Source organism: Malaya genurostris, chromosome 3, assembly GCF_030247185.1.
Source record: "Malaya genurostris strain Urasoe2022 chromosome 3, Malgen_1.1, whole genome shotgun sequence".
Lineage (NCBI taxonomy): Eukaryota > Metazoa > Arthropoda > Insecta > Diptera > Culicidae > Malaya > Malaya genurostris.
In genome coordinates, this window is record NC_080572.1 from 202,477,240 (window position 1) to 202,496,471 (window position 19,232).

Here is a 19,232-nt window from a genome sequence, read left to right on the forward strand (position 1 = left end):
TCGACGTCAAAAATCGTTGAAAGTTTTAGTAGTGAAAAAGGGGAAAGTTTTGCAATTCACACAATCGATCAACTATCAATTCGAATTCGAAAGTGTAAAGAAATCGTGTCAGTTTTATTCGTATTCACAACATCCAGTTATGTCTCTGACATTACACAACCGTACTTTTTTATCCCATTTTGGTTATATTCGGAATCCATTCAGAACTGATCATGTAGTTGTGAGAATGCAGTGAGGAATACGTACGATGGGTGAATGAAATATAAGACTATTTCTTTTATTTATTTGTTCGATATGACATGGCACCGTGAACATAGTTTCAACTAGACATAATCACTTTCATTCGTGTTTATGTCCGTATCGACCATACGACGAACGGATACTTTCGAACGAATACGAATAAACCATTCTTGTTTTCACTCGAATGAATTCGAACGCGACTCGTTTGCCAAAAAAAATATTTAGATTTCAGAAAACTTCTTCAAATAAATGCCATGATGAAATCACTCCAATTCTTGTAATTAACCATATGCGAAACGCTAGAATGTATGCCAATTTAGTTTTGAACGATACGTGTATTCGAACATTCACCCCTATTCTGTACGTCGATCGATTCGAAATATTCCGATCGAATGTGCAATTTCCATTCTGCATTGCGTTCTAGTTGGGTCATTCGTTCGAGTTGTTCAATTTTTTACTCGATCGACTTGCGTACGTTCTAATTTGTTTATGCAAGTGTGACGGTTTCGTTTACTAAGAAATGAATAATATAAAAAGAAAAAGAACGTGTAAGTAGTGTTGACAGCTTTGAAGGGTAGTGTTTCAAGTGTTCCCGAACGAGGGTCGATCGAATCATATAAGTCGAACGGAATAAAGAATGCAATATTCGAACTCGAACGAAAGTGTAGATTCGTTCGTATCACAAATCCGTCGGATTGCATAATCGGGGTGATTATTCGTACGAACAAAAAGTCCCATTCTCGTTAACAGACGAATAGACGAAATGCCGTGGTTTGGATTCGTCGGTTTAATGTTGCGAATCCATTGAAAACAGTTTAAACGATTTCCAACATATTTTGTTTCGAATGTAAAGATGACTTGTAATCAAATGATAATTTTTTTTAAATTAAACATTTAGAAAGCATAGCAGTCATAGTAAAAAGCTTGTTTTTTTTCTGGTGAGCTTTCGAATATATGCGCGGTTCCAAGTTTCACGCTTTATGGAAAATATGCCATGGGTAAACATGCTTTATTTTATTTTGAATGCCTGATTTCACCAATGTAATAAATATGTTAACTATCGAAAACATGACATGAAAAAATATTTTTCGCAAATTCTACTAATCGAAATTCATCGTTTTTTTTTTACTTTGCTTTTTTACTTATGTTTAATTTGAGAATTTCATTTAACGACTTGAAAAAAATTGATCCTGAGTACGATATTTATTTATTATGTAGCGTTCGTCATGTTGATGTTTGGTATTTTCCTTTAAAAATACTACCTGTGCTGCCGATTCTTCTTTTGTACAGAAATCGCGTTCATACACATTCAAGTGAAAACAAGAATGAAATAGCGGCAACGAAAATTTGCGAAATTTCCCAAAAACGAGTGCACGCGTGAGAAGTCGTGAGGTATGAATGAATTGTCCAGAAACAAAAAGAAGAAAAAAAACTATTTCAAGCTTGAAATTTTTACCATAACTATTTTATTTTAGGAGATAAAATAAAGATACAACATAAGCTAACAACTTAAATCCTATGCTTTTATTACTTGCTCAATTGAATGCACATTCTCCTCCAGGAAGCATCGCTGCGCTACAAAACTGCAAAAAATATTAGACTAAAATAAATCTGAAAAATGTCTTACTAGCTTACTTGTTGTTGAAGGCCCATCCATCATCCTTCTCAGGATCCGGCTTCGGAAAAATTTGATCCAAATTATCGTAGATACTATAAACGACTTCATTGTGTGTAAAGGTAACTTGTTGATGTTTCTCAGAAGGCGGACAAAAAACACTGTAAAATGAAAAATAGTTACAAAATAGTGTTAACGCAACACACTTCGGTAAAATTACGAATCGTATAAAATTCTCAATTGCACAAAGTGCTGTCCATAAGCCAGTCGGGACGATCCGTTATCGTTGATCTGAGCACTCCAGTTCACACACACTGTCATGTGTCGATCCAAATTGGAAATGATTTGGTTGAACTCCTCGTTGTTGGTGCTTTCATACACTCTTATATATTTAGTCTCGTTTTTCATTAAAAAGCTTCCTGTCGAATAAAAACTCGGCAAGCACTGAATCATTTCCTCGCTCGGGGCACGTATCGAAATAGTAGACAGTTTGTCGCTTATGTACTCTCGCACATCGCCCACAAATTTGACTTCGTCTGGTCGTTTCTGCAGGTTGCACCGAAGACTAAGCGTTTCGTTCGTTTTCAGCCCAACGTTTTCTATGAGGTGCTTCTGGTAGCCACGATTTTTTATATCTGAAAACAAAACCAACTTTCAGCTTTTAACTATTGAACTATTAATGCTAATATGCCATACAAATAATTTTCCGTGGATTCAACTGATATCTGGAACAGAATAGGACGATTTCGTTGATCGATATCTCGGTCATAAGCGCATGGTGAACTTGATTTAAATTTTTCACGTTTAGATCGATTCCCAACTCATTGGTTATAGGATTACTGATGTTACAGTTAGCATCCAATAACAGTGACTCGTTGACATTAAAATTCCATGTATGCCTCACTAAGCGATGCCTGTGAATGAATAATTTTTAAAGAGAAAATAAGACATATTAAATAATTATTCACATTTTTTGGACAGAGCGTAATGGTTATTAGCAAAATGAAATGTAAATGAATAAGAATCGGGCTTCGATAGAATAACTCATTTTAGATATCTGAACCGTTCAATGATGATATGAAACACCCCAAACTCCATTATTAATGAACTAGATTTTGCTCAATTCAGAATGAGTGGGAACTCACAGAAAAAGTTTTTCGGAAAAAAGATACGCTCAGAGGCAGGACTCGAATCTGCGTTCTAATGCATTCCGTACATACGCATTCTACCATTTCCGTTGCCCTGGTATTATATTTGTTTTGTGGAATTTGACCCTTTGTTTCAACAAATTTTGCAGCCAATTCTAAGCGTACAGAACCAGTACAATCCTACTGACATTTTCGCTTGAGAAAACTAAAACTGACCCAGAGTAGTTTCATCAAACAAATACTTTTCACGAGACTGTGTTGGTTTCGCACTTAGCAACGGGGAGTTGAGCAAACCTTATATAAAAACCAGGTTCGAAACTGATTCGATTTTCAGTTCAACCTAGGACAGGACCTGACTATTGTTAATCCACTTTTATGTAGCATTTACACTTCTGCTGGCTGCCAGTATGCTGGTGTCAGTGTACTGCTCTCTTAGGAAAAAAACGTTCAACGGTGGCCCTTCGTTGGTCCAATACGTTCAATCATTGGACCACCGTTGAACGTTTTTTCCTAAGGCAGTACACTGACACCAGCATGCTGGCAGCCAGCAGAAGTGTAAACGGGCCATTAGGACCAATTTCGGACCAGCTCGTGATTGGTTGAAATTGACATAAGCAAGTACAAGTTGTTGAAATCAATATTACTGCAGGGTGGTAAAAAAAGTGTTGTCAGTATCGTCGGTAACAATGTAGCTTGATATTGGATATTTTATTTTTCGGGTCATCTTTTCAAAATTATTAATTTCAATAGGATTTAAGTTCAATTTGATTTTAATTCCTGTCAATGCGGAAAGTATACGAGTACATTTAACAATCACTGGATGATACAAAGAGAAAGCCTGAAATCACGAAGTGTGATATGGACGAGAATATTGATTATGTTGGTTGAGAATAGCACCGAATCTTTGGATACTTCTGTATGTTATTATTTTTCTCAAATAGAATATGTCGAATACTTTAGTTAATAAAGCTGCAAAAATTAATTACCCAAAATTGAGTGTTTTAGAAAAATTTTATCAAGCTGTTTCAACTAAACGTTTTCTTCAAAACAAACATCTGATCAAAATGAATCCAGAGCTATATTTTTGACCGATATAACATTTGTCTAAGTGTTTTCAAATGATAAATAATTGCATGTTATAAGGGGTGAAAGGGGGCATTTATTATTTACAGCAGGGAGCAACCAGAATAAGAAGAGAATTTTTCTGGAAAAAGAAGCCAGTTGTCTGGTCCTGTCCTAGAGTTCAACAACGTTGAAACTAGATTCGAAACTAGCTGCAAACAAACGGTTTGACAGCAGTTAGGGTGGAAACTTGGTTAGGTTTGGCATCAAGCGAAAACGACATAAGAATCCTTTCAGGTCGGGTCTCGAACACATGACAACTGGCTTCCTTGTAATGTTTAGTAAGTTTAGTTTAGGCTGGGTGTGAATCATCTGTCATTGCTTCGTTTGTAACGAAGAAAAGCCATCGGCATATGGCATCAAACGTTCTGTGATAAAAATCGATCGGTAACTCATCATATCCCGAGGCGAGGTTTTGTTTCTGGACGTACGATTGACGGTTTTAATTTCCATTGGATTCATCTGTTTAGAATATCCTTATCTTGCATTAGAAACCTTCTCCTACAACCTGCCTTGGTGCTTCTGTCGTATATAGGTTCTGTTTGACGGTTTCTCACGGCAGTCTTGCTTTTGATTGCTTAGCTCGCCCTTTTTGGTCTGGTTAATACGGATGAAATTTCGTGCATGTTTTCTCTGCATTGTAAGAATTTTTACTTTGACACGACTGATTGTCACCAACAAAGCTGGATTTTATAAATGTGCACGATAAGCGCCGCGTGGTTGAGTCTCAAGAAGTTGGTCGTTGGGCATTGAATATCCGTAAAGCAGTAAATATTAATGATTTGTTTTCGCGCATCTCGCTGACTATTCCATCCAGCCAGAAAAGCAGTACTGGACACCGCGTTTGGAATTCCTCTATGGTATCTGAAGTGCGGTCATAGTGACCAGTAACCTGATCTAATTATTACTTATAATTTTATCATGTGTTTATTACTCTGGGTAGCCGGCTGCAGATAATTCGTTGCAATTATATATCGTTTTGTATTAATGTGTGCTCCCTACTAGAATACGAAATTTCTTCCGCAACTCGTAAAACTCCGTACATTTTTTCCTGTGGTATCCTGAATTATGTGATATCCATCATTGAGTATGATTGGATGAGCATGTAGCAGGGAGTGAGTGCGGAATGACGGTGGCATGCGTTGTGTCAGAGGCCGCGAACGAGTGTATAGAATATAAGTGGATATCTGCGGAAAGGAGAATATCACATTGGCGATCCTGCTATGATAAACTGAACTGGGGAATCTTTAATTCATTTTCATCGTAAGTATGATTAAGACGATTTACAGACGACAAGAAAGCCGAAAAAAAGAAAGAACGATGGTAAGCTTTTTTTTTCGAGTGTTGCCAGAAGTGCGCAATGAGTGAGCCTAGTTCAGCTCATGGAAAATAAAAAAAAAATAATCAGCAAAAAAAAATAAAAACGATAAGAGATGTACCGGGTTAAGCAAATAGCCAACATGGAGTACATTGCACCGAGTAAAGCTCATGGTCAATGTTGAATAGTAAACAAAAAAAACAGATTGTTGCGTCGGGTTAAGTCCATGGCCAACACGAAGCACATTGCACCGAGTTAAGCTCATGGTCAATGTTTGGAAATTAATAGAATCATAGTTGCGTCGGGTTAAGCCCATGACCAACATAAAGTTCACTGAACCGAGTTTAGCTCATGGTCAATATTAAAAGTAAAAAAAAGAAAGCAAGAATAACTGTTGCGTCGGGTTAAGCCCATGACCAACATGAAGTATATTGCACCGAGTTAAGCTCATGGTCAATATTGAATAATTATAAGAGAAACTGTTGCGTCGGGTAGAGCCCATGGCCAACATGCAGTTCATTGCACCGAGTTAAGCTCATGGTCAATATTGGAAAATTCAAATCACAAAGAATTGAGTTCAGCTCATAGTTCAGAAACATGCGAAACAGAACAAAAGCAAAAAAAACTGTCAACACTGCTTTGTAAAACATATGGTTGATTGAATGTGAACGAGATATAAATAGTAGCAGCTGATGTCCTATGGATAACTTTCAGTACCGAAAAACACAGATGTTTATTCCGTATACAAAGAAAGTAGTATAAACTGCTTCCGTATACGTTACATACACGTAAAATTTATAAATTGATTAGAATATGACAACATGTGGCATTTTGTGCAAGAGTGATTTGGTTTTCGAATCATGGCCGTGCTAGTGTTCAGTTATGTGAGTGTCTAGCGTTATAGAGTGCCACAGATCGCAGATTATTTTATTCATGTGAAGAGTTTGCAATTTACTACAGAGAGCGTACGCAAGAATGAATATAATTTGGGTGTCGAGTTTTCTACATACATTTTTGGATTGTCTTTTTTTCTGGTAAAGTAGAAAGGAGTTGAAGGATTGAAGTATAAATGGAGGCAGATGTTGAAGACTAGCCTTGACAGTTTATAAGACAGATAACCGCGGTTAGCCTCAATCAAAACCACGCTCAGATCCCTGTAGGTAGACTGCAAATATATCTCGGTAATTACAATTGTTGACTCGTAACCGAATTTTCGAAGTGAGCACACGCGTTTTTTTAACAATCGACATCGGTAAGACGAAGGTGCCTATCACAGCAGAGGCTGTAGTATAGGCATTAAATAAAAGTGATAAAAGTAGCATCCCCGCAAGTGAGTTCTGTCTGTGCACCGGTTTTGTATCGGTATCGACAGTAGACGCTATTGTGCTATCCTCGGGCAGCAGTTATTTCTATTGTTTGCTACCCGCATCGCAGCAGCCAAATCCTGAGTCAAGGTCACGCTGAAGCACAACGAAGGAGTGAAGGAGCAACTCACCTAACAGCTTACCGTGACATACTGTTAAGTATTTTCTCAAACTTTTTCTTTCAACTTTTACTATTCATATATTTTCTTTTCATTTTATTTCTTTCTTTCTCATTTCAAGTGCGGGAGACTTCTTTACTCCCGCACTTTAAATATGAATATTGATGACAGTGGGGGTGTCTCGGAGGAGGGCGAAGCTGAACGAATGAACGAAGAACATTTAGAGGCTGAGTTTGCTTCCGAGATGCCATCTACCCCTCCTATACCATCTCCCCCTCCGATACCATCTCCCCCTCCGATACCATCTCCCTCTCCGATGCCATCTCCCTCTCCGATGCCTCCATCTCCCTCTAAGATATTGCCTGCTCGCCAAAAAGTTTACCAAGACGATGGCTCGGGGGGTCCGTGGGTGGTATACTTCCGGCCCAAATTAAAGTCTCTCAGAGTTTTAAATATTGCTCGGGACCTGGAAAAACATTACTCGACAATAAAAACAATAGATAAGGTTTCGCCAAACAAGTTACGCGTTGTTGTGTCCGACCTGAAGCAAGCAAACGAGATTGCTACCAGCGAGTTGTTCACGAAGGAGTACCGCGTGTACGTCCCGTCTCATGTGGTGGAGATCGACGGTGTGGTCCGTGACGAAAGTCTGACAATCGAAGATCTGATGAAGGACGGGGTAGGCCGTTTCAAAAACCCCGACCTTCAACCAGTGAAAATTTTGAAGTGCAAGCAATTGCACTCCAAATCGATAGATGGTAAATTTTACCAATCGGACTCATTTCGCGTGACTTTTGCCGGATCTGCACTTCCAAATTATTTGGTAGTGAGTGGAGTTCGTCTACCTGTTCGGCTGTATGTACCGCGGGTAATGCATTGTACAAGTTGCAAACAGCTAGGTCATACGGCAACCTATTGTTGCAACAAACTGCGATGCGGCAAATGCGGAGAGGCCCATGAGGACGATCTCTGCAGAAGAGCAGTGGAAAAGTGTTGCTACTGCGGGGAGAATCCTCATGATCTTTCGGTGTGCCCTACGTACATACAGCGTGCGGAGAAATTGAAGCGATCCGTGAAAGAACGTTCCAAACGTTCTTATGCGGAAATCTTAAAAAGAACCACTCTATCGACCCCTGAGAACCCGTTTGCAATCTTGCCAGTTGAAGAGGATACCTCTGACGACCCAGACGAAGGACCTTCCTACACACAGGTTGAAGGAAGCAGGAAAAGACAAAATCTGGCTTCTCCCAAGCTTCCTCGTTAAGGCCTCAGACTGTCCTCTTCGTCACAAAAGAACCAAACGGAAACAAAAAGTGCTGACTCAAAACCGAAGCAAACACCTCCTGGGTTCAAAAAACTTAGGGATGATAAGGAGTACCCAGCACTTCCTGGGGCATCAAAAAACCCGAATGACCCCAAAGCACAACCAGAAAATCCAACAAACGCTGGATTATTGAGATTTTCTGATATCGTGGACTGGATATTAACAGCCTTCAATATTACTGATCCTCTGAAAAGCTTCCTAACTGCTCTACTGCCAACAGTAAGGACATTTTTAAAACAGTTGACTGAACAATGGCCCCTCCTTGCAGCGATCGTATCTTTTGATGGATAATTTACCACTGAGAATCGAAGATATGATCATTGTGCTTCAGTGGAATTGCAGAAGTATCATCCCAAAACTTGATTCTTTCAAACACTTAATACATACTCATAATTGCGATGTATTCTCCTTGAGTGAAACTTGGCTTACTTCTAACATCAACCTCGACTTCCATAATTTTAACATAATCCGCTTGGACCGAGAAGACTCTTATGGAGGGGTACTTTTAGGGATTAAAAAGTGCTATTCATTTTATCGTATTAACCTCCCCTCGACACCGGGAATTGAAGTTGTTGCTTGCCAAATTAATATTAAAGGCAAAGATCTATGTATAGCTTCTATCTACATTCCTCCCAGAGTCTCGATAGGACATCGTCGGCTTGCAGACATCATAGAACTTCTTCCTTCACCGCGGCTGGTTTTAGGGGACTTTAACTCGCATGGTACAGGATGGGGCTGCTTATATGATGATAATCGTTCTTCGTTAATCCAAGATCTGTGTGACAACTTCAATTTGACAATTCTAAACACGGGAGAAATGACACGGAACCCTAGACCGCCAGCACAACCAAGTGCGCTGGATTTATCCCTTTGCTCGACTTCGCTACAGTTAGATTGCAAGTGGAAGGTAATCTGTGATCCTCACGGCAGCGATCACTTGCCGATCATAGTTTCTATCACCAACCGTGGAAGACCATCGGAAACAATCAATGTTTCGTACGATTTCACACGAAACATTGATTGGAAACGTTACGCGAGCTCGATATCTGAGAAACTAGAAACATCACAGGAGCTTCCTCCGGAGGAAGAGTATACATTTTTGGCTGGCTTGATTCTTGACACCGCAATTCAAGCTCAGACGAAACGAGTACCTAGCGCGCAAACTAGTATGCGTTCTCCCAACCCATGGTGGGACAAAGAGTGCTCAGAGCTGAAAACGAAAAAAGCTTCAGCCTTCATCTCGTTTAGAAGGAACGGAACTCCAGATAATTATCGGAAATACGCGGCGTTAGAATTTCAAATGAAAAGTCTGATTAAAGCTAAGAAACGCGGTTACTGGCGAAGGTTTGTTGACGGATTAACGAGAGAAACAGCAATGAGCACTCTTTGGAATACGGCCCGTCGCATGCGCAATCGAAATCACGCGAACGAAAGCGAGGAATATTCTAACCGCTGGATATTTGATTTCGCTAAGAAAGTATGTCCTGATTCTGTTCCGGAACAGAAGATATCCCGCGTCGCGACATTGAATACAAACGAAACACCGTTTTCGATGGTAGAGTTCTCACTTGCGCTCTTGTCGTGTAACAATAGAGCCCCGGGGTTAGACAGAATTAAATTCAACTTGTTGAAAAATCTGCCAAAAGGCGCTTGTTGAATTTATTCAACAAGTTCCTCGAGGGTAATATTGTCCCACACGAATGGAGAGAAGTGAGAGTTATTACTATTCAAAAACCTGGAAAACCAGCCTCCGATCACAATTCGTATCGGCCGATTGCTATGCTTTCCTGTATTCGGAAATTGTTGGAGAAAATGATTCTCTTCCGTCTAGACAATTAGGTTGAAACAAATGGATTGCTTTCATGTACACAATTTGGGTTCCGCAGGGGCAAAGGAACGAACGATTGTCTAGCGTTGCTCTCAACCGAAATTCAAATGGCATTTGCTCGTAAAGAACAAATGGCATCAGTTTTCCTCGACATCAAGGGGGCATTCGATTCAGTTTCCATTAACGTTCTATCTGAGAAGTTGCATCAGCATGGTCTTTCACCAGTTTTGAACAACTTTTTATATAATCTATTGTCCGAGAAACACATGCATTTTGAGCATGGTGATTTGACGACAAAGCGATTCAGTTACATGGGTCTTCCTCAGGGCTCATGCTTAAGCCCCCTTTTATACAACTTTTACGTAAATAACATTGATGAATGTATCAACACATCTTGCACGCTAAGACAACTTGCCGACGACAGTGTTGTGTCTATTATAGGACCCAAAGCTGCCGATCTCCAAGGACCATTGCAAGATACCCTCGACAACTTGTCGACATGGGCTTTTCAAATGGGTATCGAGTTCTCTACGGAGAAAACTGAGCTGGTTGTATTTTCAAGGAAGCGAGAACCTGCGCAATTACAGCTTCAACTAGGGGGTGAAACCATAGCTCAGGTTTTCACATTTAAATATCTCGGGGTCTGGTTCGATTCCAAAGGTACCTGGGGATGTCACATTAGGTATTTGAAACGAAAATGCCTACAGAGAATCAATTTCCTTCGTACAATAACCGGAACTTGGTGGGGCTCTCACCCAGGAGACCTGATCAGGTTGTACAAAACGACGATATTGTCAGTAATGGAATATGGATGTTTCTGTTTCCGCTCCGCTACGAATATTCATTTCACTAAACTGGAAAGAATTCAGTATCGTTGTTTACGTATTGCCTTGGGTTGCATGCAATCAACCCATACGATGAGTCTTGAAGTGCTGGCGGGCGTCTTACCGTTGAAAAACAGGTTCTGGGATCTCTCATATCGACTGCTAATCCGATGCGACAGTCTCAGTTCCATTGAGGCTCTCCGTTCAGTGAAGCCTGGAAAGCACTCACCGTATTTCCTGGGGAAAATACGGGAACAATTGAGTGCTTTATCTGCAAAATCATACCAGATTACCTTGGTTTGGGTCCCCTCACATTGTTCCATACGGGGCAATGAGAGGGCGGACTCGTTAGCCAAGGTGGGCGCACTAGAAGGTGATATCTATGAAAGACCAATCTGCTTCAATGAATTTTTCAGTTGCTGTCGTCAGAAAACTCTAGCTAGCTGGCAGAATACATGGAATAGTGGAACTCTGGGACGATGGGTACACTCAATAATCCCACAGGTATCGACGAAAGCTTGGTTCCGGGGGTTAGACGTGAGCCGAGACTTTATTCGTGTAATGTCAAGGCTCATGTCTAATCATTATATGATCAGCGCGCATCTCCGTCGTGTGGGGCTCGCTGAGAGTGGTGTCTGCGTTTGCGGTGAGGGTTATCATGACATCGAACATGTTGTTTGGACATGTGTCGAGTATTGTGATGCCAGGTCCCAACTCATAGGTTCCCTTCGGGCCCGAGGTATACCACCCTTCGTACCAGTCCGCGACGTCTTGGCAATTCGAAATCTTCCTTATATGACTCTCATCTATAACTTCTTGAAAACTATCAATGCTCAAATTTAGTGCTCTCCCTATCTCTTTCTCGTCTACAGCTCTACCGCACTCTTCTTTACGTTGCTGGAAGTATGGCCTGTGTAAACGATGCTTCGGAGCATGCACCTGCCTTGAACTGACTGAGTTGCTGGAAGCTACCCAAAAACGTCACATCAACGTCAGAACACACCAACGAAGCATCCCAATCCAGAATAATCTCTTCATTGCTACAAGCTGAAAAACATGAAGATTCATCGAACGCAAAATGTGTCTAAAAGATGTATGCCACAAACCAATGATGTATTCAAATTTCAATTCAATACTGTGTAGGTCCCACCCTCCCTATGTCCCCTTACTAACTGGGGAGTATGCCGCCCCGTAATACGGTATCCCTCTCTCTCTCCCTAACAACAAGACAATCGGCCACGTTAAGCTAAAGCAAATGAGCCAAATAAAAATTTTATTTGGAAAAAAAATTACAATTGTTAATAACTGGTATTTATTATTACTGTTGTTGATGGGGAGGATGTGGTATCCTGAATTATGTGATATCCATCATTGAGTATGATTGGATGAGCGTGTAGCAGGGAGTGAGTGCGGAATGACGGTGTCATGCGTTGTGTCAGAGGCCGCGAACGAGTGTATAGAATATAAGTGGATATTTGCGGAAAGGAGAATATCACATTTCCCACTCTAATTGTTCATTTAGATCTTGTATCCGATGGACACAATATTAGTAAATAATTAAATAAATAAATACATTTAATTCATTGTGTTCTGCTTTTTTGTAACAGACAGCCGTAATACTAGAAAGATATCACTTGATCATCATCAATCGAACAACAACGCCTTACGCGTTACGAAAAAATGTCAATATCTACTCTCTAACCTAAACCATCAAAATACCAAATGGATTCTCCTCGCAGTCTAAACTATATTTACATCCGTCCTAGTGAGCACTGTCGCAAAAAAATATCTGCACGGTTATAAACTTCACGCAAGCATCTTAAACTTAGCGTTTAATCCGAAGAAAAAAAGATCAAACGTTCCTCGAATAATCGACGGAGTTCACGGACGGAGTATAGCCCGATTTTTAGTAAGGAGAAATATAAAAAGATTGTAAATAAGAAAAAAATATCTCTAAGGAACGATCTCGCCAGTATCCTGTTTCTTTTATTCGCGTTGTTGTCAGCAACGCCAGATGCACATCACTACGGAAAAAATAAAATAAAATAAATATTCCTGGATGGTTTCGCTGTAGACCAATTTTAGTTTGAATCACACGATTGACTTGTAAATTTTCACACATTCCATACAAATCTGATAACATAAATCTTATAACACCGACAATGATATGCTGATGGCGCTTCGATCGATTGCCATTTAATTTTTGGCGGTAAATTCGCATCGTTGATATCATTCAATTTTGAGTAGTAAATTTACAGTTTCCATCGCTGGAATAATTTTTATTTTTGCGAATCACCAATGTGATGCCAATTCTCTCTTTGAATGGCAAGGGTAACGTAGCGCCATCATGACATATACGAGTATTGTCCCAACTAAAGGTATATTCGAAATGATCGTTAAAATGATTAAAGAATTCAATTTTAGATTCCTGTCTGTTAGTATATGTGCAGATGTCGAGGGGTACAACTTCAAACGCAGATCGAGAAGCTGTAGCTATTGCATAATGATCAGGAAAGCCTGACTCAAATTTGATCCAGAAGGATACCAAGTCTGTTCAGTTCGGAAATGGACAGTCACTATATGAATAAATAATATTTAACAACTAATTTACGAATAAAGAAAGCTGAACAATTTAGTGAAACACTATAAATGATAGCATTGTTGGCAAATCGCCATATAAGAACATGTGCTGAGGGACGAATTGAGCTCACCACCACCATCTGACAGAATGCTTTGTATGAACTACGGTGAAACTTGATGGACGTGGGCAATGCGCTCTGAACTAACTTGATATAAATTTTTGGATTTTTTATTCAGTCAGTTGAAAATGAGACACGATGAGAAAATAATATAGCTTAAATGAAGATTTTTATAAAAAGATAATATCGAAAAATTGCACTTACTTCAGCTTCGGATAATCCGCTGGTAGTCCATAGTAGATCAGCAACTTTACATTTTTCTGTCCCTTAGTGTACGGAGCTTGCAACCAGATCGTGCTAATTTTAGTCTCTTTCGGATTGATGCAGTCACCGTCGGATTCCTTGAAAGCCTTGAATACGTACTGCTTGCGGGCTTCCTTTTCCTTGCCTAAGTTCTCGTTGTTCAGATTACGCAGATCTCGTAAAATGGATAGCGGAACATCCGTTTCCGCCAGATTCACCAGAACGTACCGAGGATTCTCGATGCAAATGTAGATATCACTGAGTACACTAACACCTGCATTTGTCATGTGGACCTTAATAGGAATCACTTCACCAGCAAGCACCTCCAAAGGACTTTGCGAAAAACTAACATGTAACGCCGGTGCAGGTGGAAGAACTTCAATTTCGAGCTTACGATCAAACTGTGCCGGACGATTGTCTTTTGCATTCATACGAATCGGTAATGCTTCGAAGAGTTGCTTCCCCCATAGATTCGGAGCGTCAGTAACACCGGTAGCAGTTGAGGAGATTTTACCTACCACACCGAGAATTCGTAGCTGTCCGGTACTTCTCGGTGTCAACTTAAGGGAAACGGTTTTGATTTCATACTCTCCAAAAGACACTAAGCTCACGGAAGTTGTTGTTACGACATTATCAATTTCTTTACGGTCTTCAGGCGTAAACTCACTCATAAACAGAGGTTTGTTGGAGTAAATATCCTGGCTGTCCTTGCGAAACTCCCACAGAACATTGACGTCCTCGAACACAATCGGTGGTTTGATAGTATTTTCCAGGTTGAACGCAATTTCAATCGGTTCACCGTGAACACTCCGAGGATTGTCGATGGTCGGTGATTCTTGAGTAAACAATGCTCTACTGGGTTTGAAAATCATAATCGATTTTTTAGAAGCACTTTGCACTAACATTTCTTCCATTTTATTCCAAACATTTTCGTCGATCAAACTTGAAGAAATGTTCAGATTTGTAGCCGGAATGAACAAGGGATTGGCTACCGGTGGTTGCGAAGTTACCAATACTCGGGTCATAGGCTGGACTATTTTGGGAAGTGAAATCGTAAGAATATCGTTGATATCGCCTTTGGCTAGAAAAGCTTTTTGTGTCGCGAGGAAATCTTTCAGGAAGAAAGCTTGTTGGGCGGCACTTTGCAAACTAGACGGCCTAAGTAGATGAGCGAGGCAATTGCTGGCTTCGTTCAGTTTCTTCAAATTGATAGCCTGTCTGCCGATTGTGTATTGGATATGATCTTCGGCTAAACTCCAACCGCGATTTTCGAACAATTGATATGCCTGCTTGTATGTTCGAAAAGAATGCTTTCTCTGGCCGGCTTTGGAAAAACGATGACCTGCTAGAACCGAATGAAATGCATATTTTCTATACTGAGGTGGAGTAGCCAACAGGTAACAGTATGCTGCCTGTTCCAACAAAAGGGCTGATCGAAGGTCCGAATCCTCACTGGTCATTCGAATTAATTGCTTGGCAGCTTCGTTGTACAATTTTGCCGCTTTGAGGCATTCCATCGAAAGTAGCGTGGCACGAGTTGCAAACTGTGGCATCTTGCAACTGTTCAAGTAGGTGACGATCGCTTCTTCCATGTAGTCATAAGTTTTCCGGTTTGCGGCACCTTGCATGTACGCGGCTAGTGCTGCCATTTCCAACGCTCCCGCGTAATATTGCCAAGCCGAATCAGCATTAAAGTCCCGTTTTGCTTGATGGTAAGCTTGAAACGCTAACGCGTAATGCCCAAACATGAAATACAAATCTCCAAGTTTTCTTGTTTGGAGTTCAGTAGATTCGTTAGTATATACAACGGCATTTTGATTAGTGTTCATTCCTGGTTTGTTTGTTACAAACCATCTCTTGGTGGCACTCAAAAGTGAACGACTAACTCCCTTTTTGTTAGAGATTGAATCATTCAGCACCCCCACCATTTTTTCCACATACGGTATCAAAGCTCTGACGGCAAAATCCTGCACGAAATGTTTTAAGTTTTCAAGATCTCCAGCTGTAAGGAAAGTTCCATGTGCAATATCAACGTCACTTTCAACTGTCCAAACATTGGGATTGATCGTTTGTTGCGATAAACTGTCGATGCTGGACGTCAAGCTTGCAGTTTCCTGTATTTCTATTCCTGTTTCCTGAACGGGGCTTAGCGGGTGTGCAATAACTTCACCACTGACGATACCCGTACCGGAAAGTGTATCGGAAGTGGTGCTACTACCTCCAGGTGTAATCGACAAGGTGTGTAAAGTGGTTGGCATTGAAGTAACTAAACCCATATCTTGGGGTGTTTTGGGGGCACTATCAATATCGACAGTTGACGTTTCCGATCGTTGATGCTTTTTTAGATAGCGTAACCACGGATCAGGACACTCCATCGGAGGTCCCTGGTGAGAGTTGATTTGCAAAAGAAAACATTTGTGATCCCCATAAGTTGATTTAAGTCCTTCAAAAGCTTGCTGGGCCCTAAAACAGAAACCAGTCAATAGAAACATCGGTTTGCTTTACAATACTTACTTTCCGATGTCTCCAGAACAGCCATCGTGAAGCATAACATAACAGTTTAACGAATCGGTTGAAAACCATTTCGGTAATCGAGGAGGTGTAATGCTTTGCATCATTTGAATTTTTTTCGTTAGCTGAGCGGCCACTTCAAGTGGATTAGCGTCAATGCTGGAAACCACAATAAGTGAACAAAGCAAATGCCTTGTAAACTCGTGATCCGAAGGGAATTGAACGGTGAGAAACGTTTCTCGCCATTGCTCGAACCATGGTTCTGCTACGGGGATATCCACAAACGCTCCATCTTCCAGTTTTATGGCTTTAGTTTTTTCACCGAAAGCCGAAGTGACGGAATCGTTAAGCATCTTTTTCGCAAGAACCGTTTGCGGTGGTCTCCAATTGACGTCAATCACGTTTACACGGAGACCCTTGATTGACACGCTGGTGCCTGCTGTATCCCGGAAGTGCGCTAAATCATTGATACATAATAGAATATAAAACTCTAATCATATTCTCATAGGTACCTACCATCGGAGGATAAACGTAGAAAAGGTTGTAGCATCTCCACAAACGAGAGGTTATTTTTCTGACATAATTCCTCCGCTTGGGCCGAAATTATTGTGCCAACGATAGGAGAAAAAATGTTTTGGATAACCTCTTTCGAGGATAGGTTTTGGCCAGTTAGATGGATCATTTCGTTGGATTTATATATTTATTCTAGCGGATTATTTCGTTGATTTCTGTCTAATGAAAAAATTATTAAGAAGCACCAACGTTTCATAAAACTCAATCGATTGTAAAAGTTTTATGTTTTGTTCAATTTACTTTTTTCTTTAATTTTAACCAATTTAATTGGATGTTGCATATTAGAATAGCGGTGTAATTAGAATATGGACAGCTTACCTTGCGTAAATTCCGAAAATAGAAATAATACATAGTCTTGTTATTCATAAAATAAAGAAACCAGTGAAAGTGGGTCTGATTTCATTTCATTTTCGTATAAAATGCTACAAAAACATTACAGCTCATCGTATACTTACCAAAACAATTTTTTTTATTTTGACAGATCTCGAATGCAGTTTTCTCTGTCTTGCACATTTCGTCGGATATCTCGATTAGATCAACTAAATTTGAAGCCCGCCTTTTCAATTCATTTTCGTTTTCCTCATTCTTTTTCTAAATAAACGAAATAAACCGACTACAGCGCAACAAGAAACGTCATTGAGTGTATTTTTAAAATAATGTTTTCGAAATTTTATTCTTTCTCAAACAATTTATAACAGAAAAGCATAAAATTATTTGAATCGTAGTAGGTATAATGATTAAATCACGCTTGCCATTTCATAATATTTTTTTTATGTTTCACTTCCAGACATGACTACGGTATCCAGTAGATATTCACCAACAACAAAACTATACATTAACGTTAGCATCTTATCGATCGCGTTGAATGCAACATATTTTGCATTTCTAATTCAGTCGAACAAACTATACGACATCGGTAAATGTTGGTCTTCATACGTGATCCTACTGTTGCCGGTGATCGAGCTACTCAAGCATTACTACGTTGGAAAAGTTTTACAGTTGGCAGGCTGGAACATCGTATTTGACCTGCAATCAAATGCATCAACATCACAGAAGTCCGGAAGTAAACATCAATCGAAAAAATTATCGCCATTTTCAGGAGTTGGTGGTCTCTTGTTCATCCTAATTCTGTCCATGCTCTTTTATGGCTTTATTTGTCTCATTCTGGGAGCTCCACTCGATCAATACGAAGAAACTACTTCCCTGGCGGCTGCTTTAACTACTTTAACTATCCTTCCCATAACGTTATTTATTGGCCACTCAGGCACAATACGTTTGTTGTTTTCAGAAGCATTCGAATTACGATCTCCCATTGCTAATTCGTATTTGACATTACTCAAAAACAATTGCATCGGAGTAATTTTGGGTGCATGGGGTGCTTCGGTGGTTGCTCCATTGGACTGGGATCGTCCTTGGCAAGTGTACCCGGTTCCAAATGTAGTTGGTGCGATAGGAGGCTCTTTTGGTATGAATGTTTTTACACTACTCAGCACATTGTACTTTATACTTTGCAAAAGTAATCACAGAAAAGGAATTGTATAAATTTTTCGTGATTTACCAATAAACAGTATACCTTTCGGTCTAGTCAAAATGTCTGTTTTATTATTACACACTAATATTTTCGTATATTTAGTGAATGTTTCTGTGAATGTTTTTACACTACTCAGCACATTGTACTTTATACTTTGCAAAAGTAATCACAGAAAAGGAATTGTATAAATTTTTCGTGATTTACCAATAAACAGTATACCTTTCGGTCTAGTCAAAATGTCTGTTTTATTATTACACACTAATATTTTCGTATATTTAGTGAATGTTTCTTAGGTTATTTGTTTGGAGTTACGATAGCGTAAATTGTAACTATTATTCATTATCCGAAACTCTCATATCAATCTCATTATATACTTTTTAACCCTATCATTACATAAATTAGTATATTGCTTCAATCAGTCGTTCACTATATCCTTAATTGGTGAGTATTCATGATAAGTATACTGTTCACTTCTTGGAATGTTACTTTGAAATTTTCACCTCAAGCGCCAATAAAATATTAAAATTCCGAGCTTCTTTTGACTCCGCACGCAGAGAAATATATTGTAAATGTAACTAAATTTGGGTTATACGCAACGATTTATTTTATTGAAAGTAACAGAAGAAACATTGGTTTAATATAGCAAATATTGTTGATTGAAACTACAAAACTAGATATTTGTTTTTTTCTCAGTGTAGTTCGTCTCAATGAATAACGGGTGGCATCTAAAATTTTGGAATTTCTTTCTCAAGCTGTCAAAAAAGGCAAACATA

The 19,232-nt window shown here is 39.6% G+C and overlaps 2 protein-coding genes across 5 annotated transcripts; one reads left to right on the top strand and one right to left on the bottom strand.

Moving 5' to 3' along the window:
- Nucleotides 1-1,683: 1,683 nt before the first annotated feature.
- Nucleotides 1,684-17,367, bottom strand: LOC131435242 (trafficking protein particle complex subunit 8). Its single transcript, XM_058602917.1, has 8 exons — nt 17,247-17,367; nt 16,872-17,174; nt 16,359-16,812; nt 13,806-16,307; nt 2,552-2,769; nt 2,076-2,490; nt 1,876-2,016; nt 1,684-1,823 (listed from the first exon to the last, which is right to left on the bottom strand). The coding sequence occupies exons 2-8, from the start codon at nt 17,035-17,037 to the stop codon at nt 1,757-1,759; spliced, it is 3,963 nt and encodes a 1,320-aa protein (XP_058458900.1). The 5' UTR covers nt 17,038-17,174; nt 17,247-17,367; the 3' UTR covers nt 1,684-1,756.
- LOC131435243 (uncharacterized) lies at nt 6,124-18,696 on the top strand. 4 transcript variants are annotated; one of them, XM_058602919.1, is made up of 3 exons: nt 6,125-6,961; nt 17,410-17,652; nt 17,716-18,696. In XM_058602919.1, the coding sequence occupies exon 3, from the start codon at nt 17,718-17,720 to the stop codon at nt 18,468-18,470; it is 753 nt and encodes a 250-aa protein (XP_058458902.1). In that variant the 5' UTR covers nt 6,125-6,961; nt 17,410-17,652; nt 17,716-17,717; the 3' UTR covers nt 18,471-18,696. The 4 variants fall into 4 exon arrangements, with proteins under 4 accessions (XP_058458905.1, XP_058458902.1, XP_058458904.1 ...); XM_058602922.1 differs by lacking the exon at nt 17,410-17,652 and having other exon boundaries at nt 6,124-6,961; XM_058602921.1 differs by lacking the exon at nt 6,125-6,961 and having other exon boundaries at nt 17,376-17,656.
- Nucleotides 18,697-19,232: the final 536 nt, after the last annotated feature.